General features: G+C 40.2%; 1 protein-coding gene across 9 annotated transcripts in view; it reads left to right on the top strand.

Moving 5' to 3' along the window:
* Positions 1 to 26,489, top strand: part of PCDH11X (protocadherin 11 X-linked) — a 1,012,591-nt gene that overhangs the window by 71,244 nt on the left and 914,858 nt on the right. For all 9 annotated transcript variants that reach the window (XR_012160926.1, XM_073360863.1, XM_073360865.1 and 6 more), the window contains one exon: positions 23,087 to 23,670. Coding sequence is in view for 8 of the 9 variants with exons in the window: in XM_073360863.1 (XP_073216964.1) it covers positions 23,131 to 23,670 (540 nt within the window). In the remaining variant the exon portion in view is untranslated. The remainder of the gene's footprint in view (positions 1 to 23,086; positions 23,671 to 26,489) is intronic.

Below are 26,489 nucleotides of genomic sequence, written 5' to 3'. Positions count from 1 at the left end.
CACCACAATAACAGCTGCTGACCAGTTGGTGAATTCAGTTGTGATAAGCAATTTTTCCAGGCTACAAAGGATCTTATCACAGATATATTGAATCTAGTGCTTGCCTGCATTGATCCCAATAAAAAGTCAAGTCTACAAGCAGATGCATTTCAGAATGGATTTGGTGCAGCACTGCTCCAGGAAAAAAGATTTCTATATTACATACCAATGCTACTCACACCAACAGAGGAATATTGTGTAAAAAATAGAAAAGAAACTACAAGCACTTGCATTTGGCTGCAAGTGATTTCATCAGTATGTGTATGCTTGCCGTGTTCAGGCTGAATCTGAACATAAACCGCTTTAATCAATTTTAAAGAAATCATGCTCTGCAGCATCCCCTAGATTACAGACAGTGATTCTCCATTTGAAGTGATAGAACATCCACATTGTGCATCATCTAGGAAAAGATATACTGTACCTCATGACACTCTGTCAAAAAAATCTGAGGTACATGACACGCTGTCAACAAAATCCATCACTGATACCAATGGTAGCATTCATGAAGCAATGGACATGCGGGTTCACGTGGTACTGTAGAGTCCTCCCATAAGTAATCAGAAAATGACAGAAATAAAAGGGGAACTGAAAAGAATGAGAAGGGAGAAATGAAAGTTTTGAAAAAGGATGAGTTACGGTGGGTAGCCAGAGGATATTGGAGCCACAGAGATGAACTCTCACTCTTGGATGTCGTAATCTTTGAAGGGGAGAGAATAGTTATTCCATGTGCATTCTGTAAGACACAGTACACTAGCACTGGGCACATGGATATGGTCATACTCTTCTTGGTGGGCTTATCTGTATTAGCAAATTGACTAAGTTTATGGGAATGCAAAAGAACCAATGATGCCATTGAAAATCCCACAAAACTTTTCCATCCCCACTTGGCCATGGCTTATTCCAGTTTTGGAGCATGCTAACCCCTTGTCATAGGGAACTTTGTGGTGTTTTTTAGCACCACAACCTTTCCCTTCCCCCTTGCATTTGACTCCAGCTGCTGTAACTCTGAATTGAATGCAGTGTGATATATCTGAGCCTGCCTAAGTCTGAGGTACTTCTGTGCCTGCTTAAGTCTGATGAGTCATCCTTGATCCAGAGCATGTAGTTAAGTCATCAGAGGCAATTATCTGCAGATCTTGTGACAGGCCCCACGTCATTCAGCCAGGGGTCAGCCAATCCATAGGTGATGACCCACCCAGATGATTCCCAAGATAGGTATATATGTCCCTAAGGAGAGCCCGTCTCTCTGGGCTGTTCAATATCGCTGTTTGTTCCTGTTGTAGCTATTTCCATACTAGCTCATACTGCAGCTGCATCTGTTCCTGCCTCATCTGGCTGCTTGGAGGTGGACATATAGCCCATTAGCTATGTAATGGGATATTGGGGCTTAGACAGTCTGTTACTCTAGGTTTCAGAGTAACAGCCGTGTTAGTCTGTATTCGCAAAAAGAAAAGGAGTACTTGTGGCACCTTAGAGACTAACTAATTTGGTTAGTCTCTAAGGTGCCACAAGTACTCCTTTTCTGTTACTCTAAAACATCATCTCTATTAAACACTATGGGTATGTCTACACTGCAATTTAAAAAAAAAACAACCACCCTGTGGCACCAAGTCTCAGAGCCTGGATCAATTGACTTAGGTTCATGGGGCTTGGTCTACAAAACTAAAAATTGCAGTTTAGACATTTGTGCTCAGGCAGGAGCCTAGGCTCTGAGATACTCCCCTCTCATCCCTTACAGGTCTTTTATTGCTGTGTATACTTACCTTAAGAGTCTGATTTTTTCAGAGGTCCTAAGCACCTACAACTCCATATGAAGTTAGTGGGAACTGTGGATGGTAGGTTATAAAACATTGTTTCAGTGTAAAGAGTTTAAATTGTTATTCTTTTCTGTGTTCCCTTAATCACAATCAATATGACCAATTCTTATATAGGTGATTGCTGTAGCACTCAATTGTATCAGTAGTACTCTCCTATTTTGTGAAGGGAGATATAACAGTGTGCTAATGACATTTGCATTGATCTTGTTAGTTTATTTACACTACGGTCCTTTAAAACCACTCCTGGCTAGGAAGGAAAAACATTTTCTTTGTTAGTAGATGTTAGATTTGGAGGCAAAATAAGCATGCGGAAATAAGATGATCCTTCTGGTGTGTTTTCATGACACACATCATTACAACCCAGGCTCACAGTTTCCAGACTAGGTTAAAAAATAACTTTGGTCATTTCTCAGTTGACGGAAAAGCGAGCATCACAGAAATATGAACTGCAAGAAATCACGCATGATGTAATTTGAGGAGACAATGAAATACCCATTTTTAAAGAGATTGTACCTCCCAGAATTGCTTTTAAAAAACGGCCTGGTGTGGTTTTTCAGTTTTGTTGATACTATTTTCTTTTCTCTTTAAAGTAAGTGTGTGTGTGTGTGTGTGTGTGTTTAAAGCTATTATTCAATAGTGAAGCCTCTTCATTTAAATCTTAAACCAGCCTTTTCTCCTGGGTTTGGAGTGGAACTTGGACATGACTTTAAGATAAAATAAAGGAAGAAAAATATGTATCTATTTGAAATTGTAATCTGGCTGTTTTTCACATTATTCTTTTAAGATTATTCACCATTTAATTCTCACTTTTGAGAGCTAATATTCCATTTTCTTCACAAGTGCTCTGTGCAGTGCTTCAGTAAAGATAAAACCCATCATATTCTGAGAGAAAATGTTGTTTAATATGATTTTTAGAGCCTTTTTATGAAGGCAGAAGACACAAAGGACTCAGTTATAGATCTCTGATACTCAGATCTGTGCTGTTCTCATCATCTCACTGTTATCAATGTCGTGATGTCAGGGTGGCTCTAGGTTTTTTGCTGCCTCAAGCAAAAAAAATGCCCCCCCCCCTTTTGTTTTGGCTTTTATACATGTTCGCACTTTACAATTTTTGTTTTTGTTTTGTTTTGACTGTTTAAAATAAAAAAAAATGAAAACAGAGAATTTGTAGTTAGTGAAATAAAACAATTTCCTACTAGTATACTCATTTAATTTTAACAAGATTACAGTTACAAACAATTTGTGTTCAACTATACACTGTAATGAAAAACGTTAGTGTCTTCTGGTGCGCCCAGTTTCTCATAGATTAAAAGAATTTGTATGAACTGATTTTTTGCATAGTCTTTTAATAATTCAGTGAAATCTAAATTTTTTGCAGTGGCACTTTCAATGGAAATTAATGCGAGTCCAGACAAACGATTTTGAGACATGGTGGACCTCAAATAATTTGTTAGTAATTTCAGTTTTGAGAAACTGCACTCACCAGAAGCCACTGATACTGGTAATGTTAAAAGAATGCATAATGTTATAGCAGTGTTTGGAGTGAGGTGCTCAGGGCTGTACATCCTGCCTGTGGGCCCCCAACCCGATCTCAGACTCGGCCCCACCATCGCAGAGGGGAGAGTAACCGACAGAGCGGCTGCGGGAGTGGGTCAGCCGCGGGGAGGGGGGCGGACCAGGGGCGCCCGCCCAGCGCCAAGCCGCCCGGGGCAGCAGGTCCCTTACCGGCCGTGGGTCCTGCCCCGATCCCGGGCTCCCCTCGGCTCCAGCTCCTCTGCCACTTGTGACACTTGGGGCAGGGGCCGGCAGGTGGGGAGGAGCCGCATCACCCCACTCCCCTGGTGGCTGGGGGGCCAGGGCAGGGACCACCCCCAGGCCAGGACCCCCCTGCTGAGCCCACCGCCCCACCCCACAAAGGGGCTCATTGGTTGTCTGAGGAGGGCCGGGGAAAAAAAGGGTGGCCGGAATGCCACCCCTGGAAATGTGCCGCCCCGAGCATGTGCTTGCTTTGCTGGTGCCTGGAGCCGGGCCTGCGTGATGTCATTTTCATAGAGAATAATAAAGCATTTTGAAGCTATTCATCCTACCATACTCTGTCGTAAGACTACAGTAGGCAGGGAGGACTGGCAATAGGATATGGAATCTTTCATCACTAGTTTGCCAGTATGAATCTAGCCCAGGTCAGTAGCACAGGGAAGTCGCTACTAGTTGGCTGTTCAGTGGCCTATGCACAATGAGTTGATGGTCTGAGTATAATTCCTGATGAAAGTGTTGTTTTGTTATCACAAAACCATTTTCTTGTTTGACACTGTGATGGCATATACAAACCCCACACTGGGCCCAGCTAGCTCCAGCCTACCAGACTTACCAAGCATGCTCCAACTAGAGAAGCAGATTAAAAGGAGCTCAGAAGTCCAGGCAAAGGGTGGTAGACAGACTGCAGGAGAGAGGAATCCTTCTCCAGGAAATCAGGCAGAAGAGTTAGCCTCAGAGGGGACCAAAGAGCAGGTAAAGCCCTCAATCAGAGCCTTCTTCGTCCATCACCCCCTATAAGAACTACAAGTCCCGCAGGGACCTGCTTCTCTGGACTCCTTTAGTTGTAAGATGATTTCCTGTTTGGACAATGGGGCCATGCCCCAAACTGAAGGGATCAATAGATAGGAAGTAGCCCAGGTAAGCAATATAGACTTACTGCAGAGAGGACCCTACTGGTGTCGCCTCTCTCAGAGCCCTGGGCTGGGATCTGCTGGAGATTGAGGGGCCAGGTGCCCTACCACACCCCCTGAAGGACCGAGGCCCAGATGTAGGTGGAAAGCTGAAGATCTCTGGCATAAGGCCAGAAACAGGTACCTTTACCACCTTGACTGAGACACAAGGGTCCAGAAATCGGGTGCTTCTAACCACTGGGCCACCCTGGTGCTATGAGCCCCCTATCACAGACACTAATTGTTGACAATCCCAGTAATGATAACAACTGAATGAATCACAGAAGTGAATTTATCTCAAGTGGGTGGTCCCTTTAGGTCAGGATTGTGCCACTTTGGTGGCATGATGTGGGGAAGCCTACATAGCAGAGCTATGCATTGAAGCAACACAAAAGTACACATTTTGCATAGTTCTACTGCAAGTCAATTAAGGGGACATGGTTTCCTCAGAAAGTTAATGGATCTTGGCAAAACTTTCAACAATCCTGGTCTCATTTTTGAGATGCTCGTTCATTAGTTACTGGCTTCACTTGGATACTAATCTGCTTAAAGTTAATCATGTTTCTAAATTGGGGCATGAGTCTGTAATAAAATCTAAACCAGGTATATTTTATCAGCTCATAAGTTTCATTACAAACACTTCACACGCGTCCACTGTGGGTGCCTGTACTGTACCTTCTTTGTGGTGAAATTAAGAACATCAGTTTCCAGGACTGCTGGATTGGTACCTTTCATAAGCTCTGTAGGAGGCTCCCATGCACTTCAGTTGGCTTTGTAAAAAAAAAAAAAAAAAAAAAGGAAATGTAACAATAAAAATCTTCTGAGAAGTTCTGACCAACCATAGGTTTTGTGTTTTTCTTGGTGACCAGGTCAGCACACTCTCAGTGATAGCCTTCCACAGTCCTAGCAATGATTCTGTTTAATAGCTATACCAGTGACCTTCCCTGACAGACATTTATTTATGCTGATGAGATTGCTTTGATTACACAGGCATGGGATTTACCAGAGAACAAATCCTAACCAAGAACCTTAAAATCATGGCTGAATATTCCTTATACCGGCAGCTAAAACTGAGCCCTGTTAAGACTGTCATGTCAGCATTTCATTGAAACAACTGAAAGGCTAGAGCAGAACTGCATGTGGATTTCTGTGGCCAACAGATAGGGCATGATACCACCCCAGAATATTTTGATGCATGTGATGAGGTTCACAGGCTCTACATGAAGGCTCAGAGATGTGTGGAACAGCATGAAGCCAAGAAGTCCTGCCCCATAGCAGTTGTGGAGCATGCTCCAAATGGAGGGCCTACTTAAAAGGGGATTCTATCAGGCAAGTAGGAGGGTGTGTGAAGGAGAAACTGCAGGGAGGCTGTAGCTTCTGGAACAGAGGGATCTACAGGGAAAGGGCCTGGACTGTGGGTGTGGCCTGGGCCTGACCCCCTTTCTCCCCCCCTAACAATGGAGAGCAATTGGACACTGAAAAGTGAGCTGGGATGCCCTCAGTTGACTGTCTGAATTATTGAGTCCATGTGAGCAACTCTCTGCAGAGTGCTGAGACCACACCCCAAACTGAAGAGAGAACAAGAGAGGTAGGAAGACCTGTTGGGGAGGCTGGCCCAGAAGAGGCTGGCTTGTTGTAGCAGCTAGAGGGGACTGAGATGCCCCTTCCCCCTTGGGCCCTTGGCAGGACCAGTGGAAAAGAGGGCCTGGATCCCCCTAACTTTCCTCCTCATATCCAACTGATCAGGGAAACCCGGGAAGCACCGGTGGGCAGTGGACTGCTCAGCTGCCAGGCTCTCAGATGGCCCAGCGAGGCTGTTCCAAGTCTATAGGACATCATTGAGCCACTGCCTGCCCACTGGGCCTGCAGACCCCAAGTGAACCCCGCTGCAGTGTGACATTAGACTGAAGCCTCGCATTCTACCAATACCTGAAAAGTAATCATGATAAAATTAAGCTGTGTGTAAATCACACCCAGAAACTGGTAGGAATGACCTGGGAGCTGATGGAAAAACTCTACAGACCTCTTTACTGGACCTTGTCCGCTCTACCACAGAACACTGCTCACCTGTGTGGACACATAACTCTCGCACATCACTTGTCAATTCTCAGCTTAACATGGTCCTGTGCATTATTATTGGTACAGTAAACTCACTGCAAAAACCATGGCTTCCCAGACTGTCACATATCGACCTACCTCAAATTTGTCGCAACGTGAGATTTCTTTGGGAGCTCCATGGTATTTGAGGACACAAGGATCTTCCAATATGTGAAGACCTAAATAATATACTGAATTTCTGACTCAGATCCAGAAAACCTTTTTGGCATACAGCACAAAAGCTCAAAGACTTAGAGTTTTTCCCCAAATATGAATGGCGGGTAAGGTGGAATGACACCAATTTCCAAATAAACACCTAATTGAAGACCCAACCAAAGAACACAATGGCTTTTCACTCCCATGGGAAAATATGATCCACTTTGAATTGCATTCACTTATTACATGGCAAATGCACCTATTTTTTCCATAAATGGTAACTGAGACACAATCCCATTTGTGTTTGCAGAAATGAACTTCAAATTTTGGAAAACCTCGTCAGTTGATGTGCTGAATGATTATCCTGGTGGAATTTCTGCCATCTGCCTGCATCACCTGAAGCAGTTGATTGGTTGCCAACCTAGACTTGGACATTTAACATTCTAAGACACACAGAAGAAGAGGGTTTTGGATTAAGAACTAGACATTTTTGTAAATTCAAATTTTGGACATGATCTTGCACTCTTCTATAGCAGTTTTACTACAACACAGAGTTATGCTTATGTAAAACAGGTGTCAAGGTGTGGAGAATCAGATTCTGACTGCAGAGGTGTTGAGGTACACACTCATTCGGGCTTGTAATTCAATCTGGATTTCATTCTGCAACCCTTACTCATTTTGAGTAGTGCTTACATGAGTCGTTCCACTGGCGCTAAGTAATTACTTTCTACCCATCCTCAATTCCCTTGCCCCATAGTTTCAATTGGATAAATCGTTTCTCAGTTCCGTTCCCAAAATTACTTTAGTGCAGTGTTAGTGGTACAGAATTTCAGTGGTCTGAGGAGTGATCCCTATATTTAGTCTATAAAGCACATTGGGAATCTTTCAGGATGAAAGGTGCTGTATGCATAAAAGGTATTATTAGCAATAACCTCTGAAGTATTGTGTGAGTTTAAACAAAACTATGGCAATCACGCAAGAAAAAAATGTTAAGCCACTTTTTCTTCCATTAACCACAGAAATAAATCTACAAAGTAAATAAAAAGCAGTTTGTTACATAAATTTTCCCATACTACATTAAGTAAGAAGCTATTTATTTTACTAATGAGAGGATGTCTTGAAAATTCACTCATTAATTAATTTATCTTTCAGAAGTTTACTAATCTTTCAGATTAGATTAGTAAAGTTCAGATCTTTACTAACGATGAGTATCATAGCTATTAGCTTTCTCAAATTGCAAGCTGATTGCATGTAAATGAAAAGACCATTGGCCATGGTTTGCCATGTTTCTTTTGTTTTAAGTTTACATCATGAAAAATGAAGAAACATCCTTTCCAGGAATGAGAGTGTGAACTAACTACTCTTTATTATTTATTGTTTGTATTACAGTAGTGTGTAGAGATCAGGGCCCCATTGTGCTTCGCACTATATAAACATACGAGAGAGGCAGTCCAAGCCCAAGAGCTTACAGTCTAAAGGCTACATCTACACTAGGAGGCAGAGGTGTGACTCTCCTGCTTGTGTACACATCCTTGTGCTAGCTCCCACTGAGCTTTTGCAAGTGTAAATAATAGTGTAGCACAGTTAGCAGCAGGGGCACAGTTTAGCCATGCAGAGTAGGTATCCACGGGGTTGAGGTGGGTTTGTATTTGGCACAGATAAGCCACACCTTTGCTGCTGCCACTACCTATGTTACCGTGGCTATACTGCTATTTATACACACACTAGCTTGGTGAGAACCCGTCGCAGTGTGTGTACGTGAGTGGGAGAATCACACCCCTACCTCCTAGTTTAGATGTAGCCTGATTGTCAGACAATAGAACACAGGTGGCTAAAAACAGACAAAGGGGTCACAAAGAAACAGTGAATGATGCTGGTCAACATGAAAAACAAGTGGTCACAGGAAACCTGCTGCCTAACTTTTGTCAAGTTTTTTGTAAGTGTCATAGCTGAAAAGAGTTTTAAGGAGGAATTTGAAGGATGATGAGGTGGCTTGGTGTAACGTAGGATTATTTATGAATATGTAGGTATCCTGTTTGCTAATAAAGGACCCAATTCTGCAGTCCTTGCTTACATTTTGACTAATTCATACTGCGTTTTAAAAAACAACAAAAACATTTCTAATGTCTTTAGCTTCAGGTCCAATGCTCATTTAAGTCTATGTGAGCCTTTCCATTGGCATCAGTGGGTATTGGATCAGACCCTTAGTGCTGATCAAAGGGGTCTGTTTGGACTACCTGTCATCTTCACTGTGAAAAAGAGTTATAGAATTGGGACTTATATTAAAAAAAGGATATGCATATAGCTTTGATCTATGTCATATTTCACTGCTTATGTCAGACCTTTATGCCTGGGAAGAATGCCCTGTTCACATGTATATAGTCAGCTCATACTATTAAGAAGATGGTTAGTAAATGGCTACTAATTTGTGAGAGGAGAATTAATAAGAAGGGGCTTGATCTTACTCCCACTGAGGTCAATGGTGAAACTTCCATTAACTTCAATGAAGCACGATCAAGCCCCGAGTGACTTTTTCCTCTTCTCATTAGTAAAAGAAACACTGTCAATCTCCTAATTAGCATATTATAAGTAACTTTGTATAACAAACTGCTTTCCATGTTCTTTTGTGGTTTTATTTCTGTGATTAATAGGAAAAAGAGGGTTAATTTTTTTTTGCTCAGGGTACACTTTTTCTAAAATCACACAATAGTGCAGCTGCTATGGCTAATAATACCTTTTATATATATAGCACCTTTCATCCCGAAAGATCCCTAAAGTGCTTCATAGTTTATAAGTATAGGCATTGCTTCTCACACCACTGAAATAATGTACAAGTAATACTATACTAAAGTGGTTTTGTGTAAGTGAGCAAAGCATAATGTGTCCAACTGAAACTATGAGATGAAGGAATTTAGGTAGGGCAGATTGTGAATACTTGGAATTTGTGCAGAATATTGTTACTAACATGCCTATTCATGTGAAAAGTGCCAGGTCACCTTTAAAAAAAATTGCAAAATGATCAGCTTCTGGCTTTATATCTCAGTGAAAAAAACAGTGTACTGCATGCCATCATTTCTTTGTTACTGAGTATTTTATTGTTGTTGTGCCACTTTGGTTAGAGGAATCTGCTGTATAATTAAATGTTTTTATTGCACTTACAATGGACTTTGTATTCAGTAGAACTGATTGAACAAAAATTCACAACATGCTTTACTGATGACAGCATTTGTACACATTCAGAAAGAAATTAAGAGACTGATTCTGCAGGCACTTATTACTGGGTATAGTACTTGCACGCAACAGGGCTACTCATGGCAGTGAGTAGTTTGTCCTTTAAATGCTTGCAAGATTAGTTTCAAACTACATAGCATGTAACATATTCTACAAGCACCATATAAGTAAATATGTTAGGACAAGTGTGAAGAGTGGCAAATTGGCCACATTTTGAGGTGAATGACTAAACACGGGGAAGTGAGAGGCTCAGACTGTAGAACTGGATTGTTTTATGGGAGCGAGTTTTAGGAGTCATGAGCCAAGGAGAAGCGAGACAATTCTTACTGGGATCGTTATGTATTAGGCCTTTGACAAATACCTACTAGTTTGAGTTCCCTTTTCATTTAAATTGCATTTAAGCCCATATAAAAATAGCAGAAAAATTATTAAAATTTGGAGATGATTCCTCTGTTAGCAAATGGCAATATGTTTCAAGCTCTTACCTAAAGTACCCCCAGTGGACTTGGTCAGTGTTAAACTTTCCTATTTGGCTGTTCGTGTACTTTGTAAACTTGTTTTTTAGGGGAAATGGATTGTGTGTGAAATATTTTTTTTTCTTTCTGTGAAAGTGCTTACAAGGATGAATGTAAAATTGTCTGAACTATTTTACTTTTTATGGAATAAACTATAAAAGAAAATAAAAGGGCACAATTAGGGTCCTGTGCTAGCCTAGGCAATTCATTTGTTGTCAGTGGAACTATTTGCATGAGTAAGCACTACTTCAATGTGTATGGGTTTGTAGGATTGGGCCCTTAAACCACCAGCCTGACAAAACTGGAAATAGGGTAGAAAATGGCACAAAATATATCAAATTTGAGTCAATCTTAAGAAGATTGGAAGAGCAAATATTAAAATCAATTTTTCTAACTGTTTTATAATTGTACTCTTCTAATCCTATTTTAGGTAGCCTTGTTAACCATTTGTGTGTGTGTTAGGGAAGGATATCTAGCTAAGGTTCACCAACCTTCCCTTCCCTGATTTTCAGTCTTGTATCCTACTCTGACAGATTGGTTTATCAGTATGTTAACTTCTGGGAAGTTATCCTGCAAGGTAGTGAGGGTATGTAAAGGGATAGATGTTATCCAGGGGATAGACAGGAATAAGATTCCTTGGAAATAGACGTAATTTAAAAGGAGGGGATTAAAAAAAGGATGCAGCTACAAACTTCTTAAAGCTCTGATTAGGAGGCTGGAAATTGAAATCTAATGCACAAATCCTAAGACTTCATCCCAGGAGAGCAAATGTTCTGTCCTTTTTCTTGTTGGGAAGGAACACTATACAATGAACGAGAATATTCCAGATTTTGTGATTTCAGCTATAATTACAGAATATAAATATAAAAAAAATTTCATTCTTGTCTTAATAAGATTTTCCAAAAGAAAGAATGACAAAGATGGGGAGGGGGAAGGAGGAATGTTTTTCTGCATTAAAAGAAAAGGAGTACTTGTGGCACCTTAGAGACTAACCAATTTATTTGAGCATGAGCTTTCGTGAGCTACAGCTCACTTCACTGTAGCTCACGAAAGCTCATGCTCAAATAAATTGGTTAGTCTCTAAGGTGCCACAAGTACTCCTTTTCTTTTTGCGAATACAGACTAACACGGCTGTTACTCTGATTTCTGCATTAAATTTCTGGGCGAAAAGTGAGTGTCTTCACTCTAGATGGAGCTTTTGGTTAGACAGGAAGGCAAAAAACAAAACAAAAACCCAATAATTTCTAAATCCATAATTCACCCTGGAGAGAATAGGAAGAGTTGTTGTCAGAAGGGCAGGTTTTTTTTGTTTTTTGTCTGTTTTTCTGGTTACAAATCAAAATGCCTGGAGGGTGGGTTTTTTATTTTTATATTTTTGCCTGTTTCTTCTGTTCACTTTTTGGAGAAGAATAAAATATAGCTGTTTTGCATATGTATGTTTTTTTTAAAGAAATTTTACATGCTACAGAATTGAAAGACAAAGGCCTTTTCCATCATCCAGGCATTGAGGAGTACACAAGGGTGCCCTAAACTTCACTACCAAATATGGTCCCTTTAATACTCTGGCCCCTAAATTTTCAAAGTGTTTTAGCTGTCTGACTCTCATTAAAGTCAATGGGAGGTCTGTGCTAACCCCCCACCATACATGTCTATGAAAGTGTGCCCCTGGCTTTTTCTTCCTGTAATCCATTTAGTATCGGGATGGACCCTGTAAGTACTGCATGTACTCGGATGTGGTGGATTTCTCAGTGCTGTTTGTCCATAAAACTGCACAAGGTCTACTTTTCAGGGTAGACTTGGGCACTGAAAGAATGCAATAGATAGTTGTTATCCTCTGGATTTCAGTACTAATTATAAGGGGGCAGCTAGAGTCTGCAAGCGCTGAGCATGGAGGGGAAACCATCTGAATGGCTTGTCCAGCTACCTGGCAGGAAGGAAAGTCAGCTATCTCCATAGCAATATTCTGTCTTCCGCAGCACTTGTGGAGTTCTCACATGGGATTGGGACATAGAAGGAGAGTGAAGGTAGAGCTGAGGGATGCACATTTACTCCCTTCCCCAGTTGCCCCTGCCTGCCTCCCAAAGGCCTTGTGGCAATCAGGTAATCAAGCTAATACATCTGAAGCTGTGGAGGTGCCTCTTCCACTGAGAGGAGAATGCTTTCAGGGGGAGCAGAGGTCAGGATGAGTCCCTGGTACCAGACTAAGGGTGGATGATTTTGGGAGCATGGACCTGATGTGCAAGCAAAAGTTCACTCTCCAGGTGACTCTGGCTTCCAGAGTATTCCCTGGGATCTGTGGGATTGTGGGTCCCACACATCATTTCCTAAGTGACAACCTATCCCTCCCACCTCAACCAGTGTAACAGCGAGGAGGAAAATCTAAGAAAGAAACATTGCATATTTTTGTCTTGCCCGTAACTCCTTCCTACTGGAGAGCCAGCCAGGCCCATGGCTTGTAGTTATTGTACTGATTTGAAACATAGTATCTCAGAGAAAAAGTGGTTCTGAGTTTATTTTCTGTTATTTGTTTGCAACTGTAATGGGATGCCTATACCATGATTTCCCTCTTCCCCCACAAAAAAAAGTGTGTGTGTGTGGGAGGAGAAAAAGTTTACCTCTATTTCCCCGCTGCAAAGGGGGAGAGAAGCCCAGCTGCCCCCTGTGGGCTGCATTCAAGCTGTCAGTTGTAGAGAGAGGAGCAGACAGCTAGCCCCCAGTTATGGGAGGATGTAAATGGAAGAGCGGGTGCTTTATGTGGGGCCATGACACTAGGGAAACTCCCACTCACAGCCTGGACCTTCACTATGGAGGAGCTCTTTCCAGGGCCCAGAAGGCTGCAACAAAAGGCAGCATTTGGACCTCTAGAAGCGAATAACCTGATGGTGCTGTGGCCTATAGCTCCCCATTAAGGAGAGGCCACAGCCGCAGTGATCTGTTATTCCAGTAAGACTGGGGCTTGTTGTTGGAAGCTCTGGTCCAGACAAACCCTAACCCACCGGGTATGCACAGGAACTTAATCTGTTACTGAAACCTGTTCTAGAAATGCAGTTTCCCCTTCAGCAGCCAGCTCAGCTGTCCATCAGGTAATCATAATTTTGAGAGGTCCTTTTCACAAATGAATGGGAAATATAGACCTATGTCCTTTCTGTAAATAGGTCATAACCACATACCACAATACATCAGAGCCAACTGTGTTCCTTCAGTGCTCTCTCACCTTTCCCCAAATCAGGCTAATAGTAATATGAAAATAGAGAATACAAGTCAGTAATGTGGCAGTCTAGGATACAGGGCCCCAATGGACAAGCAGTGCCTAAGATACATTTGCACCGTTCACCAAACATACATGTCTTGTACCATCTGGGCAGAGTACTCCATAAATTCATTGTCGTCATCATTGAGGGACAAAACAGCTCTGTCTCACAACACACAAACGTATGCCCCAAACAGGACAGAATAACCCAAATTTAAGTCCTAACAAATAAGACCAGTTAATCAAACTGACTCAGCTATGATAGGCCCCAAATCTGCCTAATTTCAAATAAAATCCTGCCAACATCTCTGTAAAGCACATGCAAGTCCAAGAAATGGACATGAAACCCCATAGTCCATCAATAGAATGCTGTCTCATCAACACTCATTAGGTTCTGCGAACCAGTTATCCATTCTTAGAGGCACAATATGTTTTGTGCATGGCATGCCCTACACTGCGCAAGTAGAACATGCCTGGTTTTTGGACCAGGGATATGTCCAGCGAAGGATTGCTTCCATATTGAAAGCAAGAAAAGTTGCCATTTCTGCAGAGAAGTGACAGGATGCTTTTAACCAGACTTTTATCTAGTAGGTAGGTAGTAGCCAGTTAAGCAAAATAATTTGTGCTCCTAACCAACACCCCCAATCCTAGATTCAGAAATTTCTAGTGAATTGTTTAGTAGATCTGGTTTCTACCTATTCCTCTGGTTTCTGCCTATTCAATGGTGAAGGTTAATATTATCTGGATGTAATGTGCTAATGCAAAATGCATTCGTGATAACATGAGTGATCTTGGCCCTACCCATTGCCAAGGAATTGAGACAAATTGTTGATGCATTTACTTTCATTTTAAAGTGTAATCATGTATTCTAAGTTGAAATAAGGCTAACACTCGGGTATGTTCATTTCATATTTTACTGTTAGATTCTCTTGTCGGGGGCTTTTGGAAGTAAAAAATTATCGTGTGGCAGCACAAAAATACATTTTTAGATTAGATGGACATACAGAATTTCCTAGCATTCTTCTAGTGCCATTTTCTGACTCTTTATTTGTGCAATGCATTGTACATTGTTTTTCTTGTGTTTTAATTGTTGCTACAGTATCAGTTCTTAACATTGAGCTGTAGCATTTAGCTGCATTATAGATTTTTTTTTTTTATGTACTGCAGTGCTTCTACCTAAGCAAATTGAAGTAGACATCTCATCAGCAGGGAGATCTTCACCTTTTCCTCCATGCTTTCAGTTCTCATTCCATATATCTAATTCTCAACACTGGTGCAAACCTGTTTCATTGCTAATAGCAGTGCCCTCTATTTCCCAGTGTTACCAGTTTATAGGAAAAGTTAATGCAGCATGTGATTACGATTTCTGAAATAAGTGATAGTCATAGCATTTTTGAAATATTTGCAGTTGTGTTAGCTCTCAGCATTTTCCCAAACTTGGAGTTGTAGATTTAACAGGAAGGGGACTTCAGCTATATGTGGATTAATGTGGAAGAATAAATAGAATGATGGGGATCCACTGTGCCAGCCTTCCAGATGCATATGGATGGAGCATAGGTGATTACAGAACAGCATTGCCCATTTCTTTATGACTGTTTCATTTTTATATCTTATCAGTACAAGTTGCAATTCCTCAGAAGTTACCACAATACACGTTAGTTGCAGGTCAGTATTAATAATTTGGAACTGTATCATTTAGCAAAAGAAACTCTTTGCTGTTTTCCAAGTTTTGACTGTGTGACTTTAGCAACTACTAGATGTCTCCCCTTGTTTCTTACACTCCCAATAGTAAATTGAGGAGCGGTTTTCCCCTTCCTACAGGAACAGGAGCTATGCCAATCAAAACCTAGAAATACAATGCTCCTGGAAGAGCCAAGGCCTTGAATCAATAAAGTACTTAAACACATGCCTAACGTTAAGCATCTGAAGAATCCCAAGTCTTGCTCTTGTTCCTCTGAATTTCCATTTGAATATGACTGTTTTTTTCTAATGGTGATAAGAATGTAGGGCCTCATTCTATTACAGTGGTGTACATTAAGAGTAATGTAGCCCCAGTCAAATCAATGGAGTTATACAGGTAGGAAATTTGGCAAATCAGACTCTTAGAGCATTAAGTTTCTACTTCTGGGCAGGAAACTTCCTCAGATCTGTTCTTCTGAGAGAGGGAGGTCTTTCTTCCCAAGCATCTCTATGGAATGGATGGGTGGATACTCATGGTTATTGATGGCTACAAAAAGATTGTGGCCTGGAATAGTGAGAGAGAGAGAATTATACAGAAAAATAACCTTCAATTAAGTGGAGTGAGTAAATATTTGAGAAGATGTGAGATTAGTTTGCTTCTTAGCTCTAAAAGAACTTTTTTTAGCCAGTTGGGGGGAACACTTTCCCAGATTTCCAACTGTCATTTGAAATAAGAACTGCAGGTGAAGGTTGTATATCTCTTGAAATATTCTCTCATCAAAACAAGTCAGTTTCTTGAATAAAACATAATCTATGAGATGATGAACAACAGAGATAATTGTTTTTGCACAAGTTATTGATTTCTAGAAAAAAAAACCACCAACCACCTAATAATGTAGCAGTTGATGCCCATGGAATAAAGCTGATAACCATGTGTTATTAATGTCAGCATTGAACAGAAGGATTCAAAGATTCGAAGTCTTGAGCACATGACATGGCACTTAGAAGGCTTAGAGTAAAAAGAACTGATTGTGGAAACTGAGGTAGGTACGCATTGGCTTGCACTGATCAGAAGTTAAACCACATTCAGGTCATACTGCTGACTGAAAGAAAGAGTATGTGTCACCAGCCATTTGCAGATACTATTAGTGGTCTTCTGCCACAAGAAACATTGGTTTGACATAGTGTTTTGAACTTTTCCTTCTGAGGAGTTCAGTGCCACAAACTTTAGCTACAAACTTATACATAATATTCCTGTATTCTTATGTTCAGCCCGTCATCCAATACTAGCCATGGGCCTTTCCGGGTAGATTGACAGCACTTTGAACTGCAGCTAACTAGTGCCTAAACAGAGACTCAAACTCATTTAATTTATAATCCAAGTCAAATCTGAACTCAGACATCCAGAGATAATGCTACTTAGCCCTCTGAATATGGTATTCAGCTTAATTTCTGCCATGGTTTCTATGAATTAAGGGGTCCCAGTCTTACTCCCACTGCATGTAATGGGAGTTTTGGTATTGACTTTAAAGGGAGCAGGTTAAGGCCTGAATTCAAAGGAGCCCAAATTTGGATCTGGATTAAAATCAAATTCCAATGACATTTTTTAATCTTTATTTTCTGCATTGCAGCTCAGCCAGTGTATGATATCCATAACTATTAGCCCACAGCTATTAAACTGAAGATAAATTGTAATATGTCTTAAATTATAGCATGAGGGTTTAGTGTGTTGGATAACAACTGTATTTGTTTTAGTTCACACATGAGAGTGCGTGTGCATGAGCAAATGTGTAACTCCCTCCATGCTTTCCCCCCCACACTCTCCCATATAGTTCATTTGCCATCACAGCTCAGGTGACAGGCACAGCCCTAATATTTCCAGCATCTCACAAGCTAACGTTACCTTCTGATAAACTATTTTGTTCTTCATTTTTTTAGTTGCTAAAATGTCAGCAGGGCTCATGAAAGGTGCTGCTTTGGCAACCATGGAGCCAGAAGTTCCTGTTTTGTCATGGTACTAGCAGAGTATTAACAGCAGCAATATGTGCTTTGCCAGGGGGCCTCAGACATCTAGAACTCACTCACCCCACAGTGACTCTGCTTTTCTCCCCTCCCCACATTGTTTTTTATTTTTCTCTGTCCTTTTTATCTTATCACATTATCAATGTATCATCACCATTTTAGTATCAGTCATTTGTCTCCCTTCTGCAATTGCCCTTAATATCCCCTTCTCTCTCTCTCTGCCTAACTCAATTTCCCATTTCTCTGGTCTCCTTCTTTGCACTCACCTTCTTAGTTTCCGGTTTTCCCATTTTTATAGGTTTATATATATAGGGGGAAATATGAGCAAGAGCCAATGAAATATTATATGTATTATTCATAGATTCATAGATTCATAGATATTTAGGTCAGAAGGGACCATTATGATCATCTAGTCTGACCTCCTGCACAATGCAGGCCACAGAATTTCACCCACCACTCCTAAAAAAGACCTCACACCTATATCTGTGCTATTGAAGTCCTCAAATTGTAGTTTGAAGACCTCAAGGAGCAGAGAATCCTCCAGCAAGTGACCCGTGCCCCATGCTACAGAGGAAGGCGAAAAACCTCCAGGGCCTTCCAATCTGCCCTGGAGGAAAATTCCTTCCCGACCCCAAATATGGCGATCAGCTAAACCCTGAGCATATGGGCAAGATTCATCAGCCAGATACTACAGAAAATTCTTTCCCGGGTAACTTGGATCTTACCCCATCTAAAAACCCATCACAGGCCATTGGGCCTATTTACCATGAATATTTAATTACCAAAACCATGTTATCCCATCATACCATCTCCTCCATAAACTTATCGAGTTTAATCTTAAAGCAAGATAGATCTTTTGCCCCCACTACTTCCCTCGGAAGGCTATTCCAAAACTTCACTCCTCTGATGGTTAGAAACCTTCGTCTAATTTCTAATCTAAATTTCCTAGTGGCCAGTTTATATCCATTTGTTCTTGTGTCCACATTGGTATTGAGTTTAAATAATTCCTCTCCCTCTCTGGTATTTATCCCTCTGATATATTTATAGAGAGCAATCATATCTCCCCTCAACCTTCTTTTAGTTAGGCTGATTATTCTGTTAGAGATATTCTGATGTCCTGAATGTCTTGCAAACCTTTTGTTTTGTTGCTAGACAACACCTCCCCCTCCTTTTTTTCTTTCTGTTGCTGTTGCCATAGCACCCCCATCAGTCCAAGCACAAATGACAGACAGAGAACAGCCATCACTATATAAATAGGTTGTTTTTAAGTGCAGTTCCTGCCCCATGGCAAGAGCTGCTTGCTCCATATATCTGAACAGAGAATTTGAATCATGTTGCTTTTGCCCCTTAAAGCACCATGGCTACATTGAGGCCGATTGGTTTGGAAGGCAAAAAAGATATCACTTCAAAATAGTCTCTGTTTCCATAACTAAAGAATTGTAAACCAGTGTCAGTAACTTTTTCAACCTGCAGGGTAAGCCGTTTTCCATGAAAACTCCAAACCCCAGTCAATATATATATGTACTTGATTAGTTTATAAAAATAAAAACCAGAAGCAGATTTGTATGGGATGGAGGGTCTAAAAGTGACTGTAAAGAGGTGGAACTTATTTCCTCAACCAAAATACCAAAGTATGCATAAGCATGATTGTGATTTAACTTACACCCATTTTACATTCATGTAACTCCCCTGGGCCTGATTTTTCATGATCTTGCAGTAAAGCTGGTTGGAAATTTTGCGATGGAAGTTCCCTGTTGAAAATGATGTTCATCAAAATCAAAATGTTTTACTGGAACATGGTACTTTTGACAAAATTTGACAAAAATAAATGTGAAATGATTCCAAATCAAATGTATTATTTTGTTTTGGTTTTTATATTAATTTTAATATAAGTGTCTGTATAATTATACTTAATATGTATGTGTATATATTATAACATTTTGACATTATCTAAACAATATGTGGGATAAGGTTGTCTTGATATTGACAAATCAAAATTTTAAGGAATTTTTGTTCCACAATTTTTTTGTTGTTGAAATCCTGACTCTTCATTTCAACTGGAAATGAAAACAAATTTCAAAATGTCAGAATTTCCCTCTGGATGGAAATTCTGTTTTCTGACTAGCTCTGCGGGGAGAGGGATAGCTCAGTGGTTTGAGCATTGGCCTGCTAAACTCAGGGTTCTGAGTTCAATCCTTGAGGGGACCTGTTCGGGATCTGGGCCAAAAATTGGGGATTCATCCTGCTTTGAGCAGGGGGTTGGACTAGATGACCTCCTGAGGTTTCTTCCAACCCTGATATTCTATGCACCTGGTATAATTTACACCTGTGCATATGGGATACCAAATCAGCATGGTGTCCTTTTATACATACTTTGCACTAGTGAAAATGATTGCACAAGAGAACCAGGCTTATTGAGTGCAGTGGAGTTAGTCTTGATTTACAATGAAGAGAGAAGAGGATCAGACCTACAGTGTCCAATGTGCGTGTCTCACTTTCAGGGTACTATTCATCAACTGTTATTAATGGATGTCATGGTTTGTGTGCTTACCATAAGTATATTAAATTGTTAATGAAAACAATGTAAGATATATCATATGGCTATAATTTAAATTGAAAAATAAAAACAAAATTTAAGGACCTCTGAGTTTAGGTTGAAACACCACTATTAACTTATTGCATTTAACCTTGTGATGTAAGGTATAAGAATTTATATTGTGTTTAGAGTTGCAGTATGGCTAGATGAATTAAGGACAGAATAACAGCTTTACCTTAATAATTATAAGGTTGTCCAATATAATCTATATATGTACAGGTCTGTAGATGTGTGTATATATTTATACATTGTTTTTATGATGATATTTATTATAATTATTATCTGGGCATTATTTTATCCTAATGTTTTCACAAGCAATTTTAGCACTGGGACTATAATTCACAGGAGGTAAAGCTTTGAGTTAGTTTTGTAATCCCTGTGCTAACAAATGAACCAATAAGATTAAAAATACTATCCCACAGATACCAGTCCTGTATATGTTTACTGCAGTTTTTCTTCAATATTTGATGTTTACGGTACTCTACAGTACATCCAGAATATTTAAAGAACATAATGCCATTCTGAGGCCTTGACAGCATTTTAAACACTAGCTCTTTGTTGAAGCAAGCATATATTTTTCCTTATTGTGGCGGAAGGAAATGCTATAGATGTATTTATCCCAACTATAGTGAAAATAAAATAAAAAAACCCTCATTTATTTCTTGAATTAATTTCTTTGTATTGCTCTGTGTGTGCGTGTGTGTTTCCTTTAACAGGATGTGAGGATTTTTGGTGGTAGCTTGTCATTAATATAGTACATGCTCAGGTATAAAAATAGTGCAATATCCATAGTAGTATATTTATATGGTATTATCAGAATCCTGTCATCAAATACATATACTACAATACTGTTACTGTTATTGATCATTGGGAGCTGCTGATAACTTGCTTAATTATATATTCAAAAGTGCATTAATATTCCCTAACAATGTATTTTTAAAATGACTGCTTGTACCATACTTTTCCTTCACTCCTGAATGCCTGTGTATTGTTGCATTAAACCTTACACTGAATTATCAGACTACTGCAGATAATATAGTACTATGCAACATGAACCTAATATCCAATCCTGCAAATCCTCACTCATTGAGTAGCCCCAAAGCAATTAATAGGGAATAATGTCTTCTTGGGTATGTAAAGATTTGCATGATCAGGTACTTATTTTGTGATGCGTCTTCCATGGAAAGCATTTTGGGATGAAATGTATGGTGTTAAATCATACAGAACAGAAGGAGAATAAAATTAGGAGAGCAAGGAAAGAAACATCTTTTTTTATATATATGAACATTAAGAAGAGATGCAGTTGAGTTGGTAAGGGGGATGTAGATGACCAGATCATTAGGTGTTGTAAATTGAAGTAGTTCCACTGACTTCACAAGTTAATTTTAAATTGATGCCAGCTGAGTGTCTTGCCCATAGGAAGGCTGTACCAGAGGTCAGGAGCTGCAGAGAAGCAGATGCTTCTACCAAGAGTGGTAAGATAGTGTACACTGATGTAGTGTCACATTGTATTCCACAACTGGAGACCTCTACCTTTTATAATTTTCCTGAAATTTACTCTGCTGGAGGGATTCATCCATACTGAAACTAAACATAATCACCTTTCTCCCTCCCCCACAAGTCTGCGGTTTTCAAGGCATCTATGTTTGTATATACAGCATACGGTTTGTGTGCAGCTCAGAAAACAGGCAGAATGGTACTGAATGTTCTTCTCCTTCTCCCTGAAACACATACGTGTCCTTTTCTAGTACTGATGCCATGAACTAAGTTTCACTGAATATCATCAGCGTATTTAAGAGAAAGGAACATTGGCAGGTTGTTTAGACTCAAATTTGACCTGGTTTAGAATTACTTTAATACAGTGAAAAATGCCCTGTTGCTGATTTTCCAGCATAGTAAAGGTAGCCATTGATCACAGGGTGAGATCAACCCCTACCAAAGAAGAAAAATCACAACTCCTTCCATGGCAAGTGTCCAGTATGGACGTTATCTGACAAGGTTCTCAGCATATCTGGGACTGAACCCATTAGGAGACTCATCTTGCTGGTGTGTAGTAGCTTAGTTCATGACAACTGGTCCTAGATTTGTGCCCCAATAAGAGCTTTAAAAATTTGAAGCAGAAAGAGGAGCACCCAGGCTAGCACATAGAACATTGGTGTGATTTGATTACTGCTCTTTTGGGGCCTGATCCAAAGCCCCCTGAAATGAGTGGCAGTGTTTTCATTGTCTTCAATAGTTTTTGGATCAAGTCCTTCCTTGGTTCTGAAGTGGTCTGGTTGGTGTGTGTTGTGATAGTAGTTGGACTTTCCATCAGTTGTTGGCCAAAGTTCTTCAGACATCATTTTGATTAGTTTTCCTTGCCCGTGTGAATTGCTATATTAGATGATAGAACATTTTAATGCTTAGAGCTGTCATGTAGTTTTAGTTGTGCAAAATTCAGAGGTGGATTAAGAGTAGTACAGTTTGTATCCCAGCTCTGTGGTCTGCAGAGGTCCATATGCAGAAGTGAATTAGCCCACCCCAGCAGGTGGCAGACAGCTGATGCCTGCTTGCAAACCACTTGCTGGGGTGGGATGAGGTTGGCTTGGCTGCCTCACTAGGGAATGAGATCAAGGAGTTGGGAATGAGAGAAAGATGAGTGCCAATGTGGCTGAGGGAGGGCTGGAAAGGAGGGTTTGTCTTTGGGAGCAGAGAGTGGGAAGAACACACTCTCATAGGGACTCTAATATTTTTGGAGGATCCATTCTTCACATTCTGAACTCAACATTTATGAAGTGGGAACAGAAAAAAGCAGATATAAGGGATTATCTCCTTATTGCTGTTCGTTTTATTTAACAATGGTCACAGTAAAAGATAGCATTTCATTGACCTAGTTTTGCAACAATTCTCAAATCATTTGGCTTTCGCATTTCCACTGTTTGGCTGGCATACTGCTTTAGGGCTTTTTAATAATCTCTTTCTTTCTTTCCTTTTTACAGCTACTCTTGGTGTTCTTCAGGAGAACTCATTAGCCATTCTGGAGATGGACTTGCTGTCTGGAACCTACCTCTTGGCAGTCTTATTAGCCTGCATTGTATTTCAATCTGGTGCCCAAGAGAAGAATTATACTGTGAGGGAAGAACTGCCGGAAAATGTCCTGATTGGCAATTTGCTCAAGGATCTGAACTTGACACTGGACCCGGATGTGCCCCTTTCATCACCTCTTCAGTTCAAGCTTGTGTATAAGACTGGGGATGTGCCATTAGTCCGGGTGGAGGAAAACACCGGTGAGATATTCACGACTGCAAACCGCATAGACCGGGAGAAGCTGTGCTCTGGCATTTTTAGTGAGAACCGCTGCTTTTATGAGGTGGAGGTAGCAGTTTTGCCTGATGAAGTCTTCAGATTGGTCAAGATCAGATTCCTGATAGAGGATATCAATGACAATGCTCCCCTTTTCCCCTCAACAGTCATTAACATCTCCATCCCTGAGAACACAGCCATTAATTCCCGCTATTCAGTCCCTTCGGCCATTGATCCTGACATTGGAGTGAATGGCATTCAGCATTATGAACTTCTTAAGGTGAGTGTCTTTTATTCTTCCGTAGTACTGTGTGTCTTGATGTCACTACCAGTCCACAAACTTTTCTGGTCTTCACTAGATCACTGAAATGCAGAATTACCCTATATTGCCATCCTAGAGATGCACCATATTTGTCCTAAAATGTTGAGAATGCCCCTTTTTGATTACATTAAAGCACATCATGTTATCACTTTGTGAAGATCTATGTATGTATGTACGTGTGCACAGTATTATGTGATAAATAACATGATGTGCATGTATGTCTGTGTTAACTGTCCACCAATCCATTAAGGGGTATATGATTTTTATATAACTGGCCAAAAGTCTTCTCAGACCAGTAAGGCATTTGCTCATAATATGACAGGCATGTTTACAACAGCTTGCGATGGACTAAACTCTTCCTACTGCTTGCAAATGAGATTTGAGCAGTGGAAAATCAGCCCAGGGGAACTTGTTTCCTTTATAAAAGACGTAAGAAATGTTCCTTGACTCTCTGTTATATTAGTGTAAAACTTGAATAACTCATTTGCTGTCAATGGAGTTACTCCAGATTTACTCCTGTGCATCTGAGATCATAATTTGACCCATAAAGGCATCAAGAAAACTTTCAAGATTGTGGGTCAGATCCTCAGCCGGTGGCAATGGAGCTATAATGATTTACATCAGCTAAAGATCTGGCCCAGGAAACAGAAGGTGTACTGTGGAGGTTTCCAAACTCATAGCAATTTTATTTGTCAAGAAGGAAGGTATTTTTTTTTTGGTCATATATACACACACATTTTGTAAACAGCTCGTATGCTAGCATGTGCTTAGTGCATATGATCAGCAGCCCTGGCAGTGAGGCATTTGAAAGAACAAAGGAGACCTTGTAAAATGGACATAAAAGGACTGATATAGATGAACAATTCCAAAGAAGGGAAGACTAATCCCTCTACTGAACTGACTTGATCAGATTGTTTCTCTAATGATTGGGTATGCCTGTGGGGGGGATGTGTTATTCTCAAAGACCATTGTAACAATGCAAATTTGCTTGTAACAAGCAGGGCATTTGACATTTCACATCAGAAAGTCCTGGAAAATACCAGCTTTTCTCCCCTCTGGCAATGAGAGGGGATGGGCTGAAATGCAGACAAATATGGAATAGGGAATAAAAGGATAAAATGTAAGTGTGTGAAAATAGATGAGGAAGATTTGTGGTCACTGCAAGGAGACAATTGCAGACAGATAATTGTTTGACATAAAGTTATGTGGCTCTCAAGTGAAGGTTTCCCTGTACATGGGTGTCCTTAACTGGAGAGTTCAAAAGGAAAACTAGTTAAATCCTAAAACCTATTGGAATAGCATGTGAGAGGCTGAAAATGTCCCCTCTCCCTGAAGGACTTGGGCATATCTCTGCACAGTTCACTAGACAGTCTCCACAGCAAGCATCCTGATTTACTGGCCGCCTCCTTCAAGAATGCATAATGGATGCAGGCTATTGCATCATTTGGCTGGCTAGATATCTAACAAACACTGAGACTGGAATTTGCCAGCAATTTAATTTAATTTAATTTAGTTTTTTTTAAAGTAGCTTACTGCCTGAATTACTTGTGGAGAAGTGGATACTAGCTAATGACAAAGGGAGGAAATCATCACCTGTCTTTATGGAAATCTTTTAAAAAGCAGCAGCATTCCTTTTAAGTTTTTCACACACTTAGGATCTATGATGCACAGGCAACAAAGGGGCACTTCTGTGGTCTTGTGGACGTACACTGTGTAGGTCCTGGCTACTCATTAAAAATAATGGGAAGGCTTCACAAAGCCTTGGGCATGCAGAAGCACATGGCATTGGAGGTGTTAACAGAGTCATCTTTTGAGTTTAAAAAAGTCATCACAAGTCTGGCATATTTTGGGAGGAAAGTGTTATTGTGATTCATTTCTTAACTTTGGTTTTAGGTAGATTTATAGTAAATAGGTAATGGAAAATGATTTATTTAAAATGATCCTCGATGTTGCAGCGTTGGGTGGAAATCTAATTCATCTTAACATTTTTTTTAAAGAAAGTTAGATAAGGGCTGCAGAAAATGAAGCTGGCTAAAAGGAAACAAGAAGGGCTTTTACAACTATGTCATGGGGAAGAAAAGAAATACTGGAGAGGTAGTAGACCCATTAATAAATGAGGAGGGAATGACATTAATGGTGACTCTCAACTGGCTGAGCTACTGAATTGACTTTGTTATAAAAACCTAGCCTTTAGCAAGAAAAATAAAACAGAGGCTTTGGAGAATTCAGAAAGAATGAAAACCTTGTTAATAAAGGGAAACCAATGTGAACATTAGTATCTGTAGAAATCAGCCAGTACAGTTACTATGCACTGCAAACTTCTTAAGGGAATTAACTAACAAACTTACTGGACTACTGGTAGTTTTGTTTTTTTTTTTAAAAAGTAAGGAAAGTGCAATTTCAATGTGTGAGCATCCACATCAGGACACCCCACATTGTTCCCTAGTTCCAGCCAAGGAAAAATGTGGAGCAATTGTGGTATCTTTTTTAAAAAAAGAAAAAGAGCAGTTCTACGGATTACTGTTATGTGGACCAAATTCTGCTCCCAACTACACCATGCCACCTTCTTTATAACACTGGAGATGCCTGTTAGGTTTGAGAAATTGAGATCAGAATTATGCCCAGTAAATTGAACTTTTAAACCTTGTTAAATAATGGAACTATTCTTAAGAGGAGAAAATAGTCTATCAATATCGAGGTGATAACAGAACCTTGAGCAAAAAGCAGCATGCCTTTTATGGTATAAAGAATAAATTTTAAGTAGGCTTGATCTAGCA

This window comes from Lepidochelys kempii, chromosome 9, assembly GCF_965140265.1.
Source record: "Lepidochelys kempii isolate rLepKem1 chromosome 9, rLepKem1.hap2, whole genome shotgun sequence".
NCBI classification, from domain to species: Eukaryota; Metazoa; Chordata; order Testudines; family Cheloniidae; genus Lepidochelys; species Lepidochelys kempii.
This window is presented reverse-complemented; position numbering and strand designations above follow the sequence as displayed.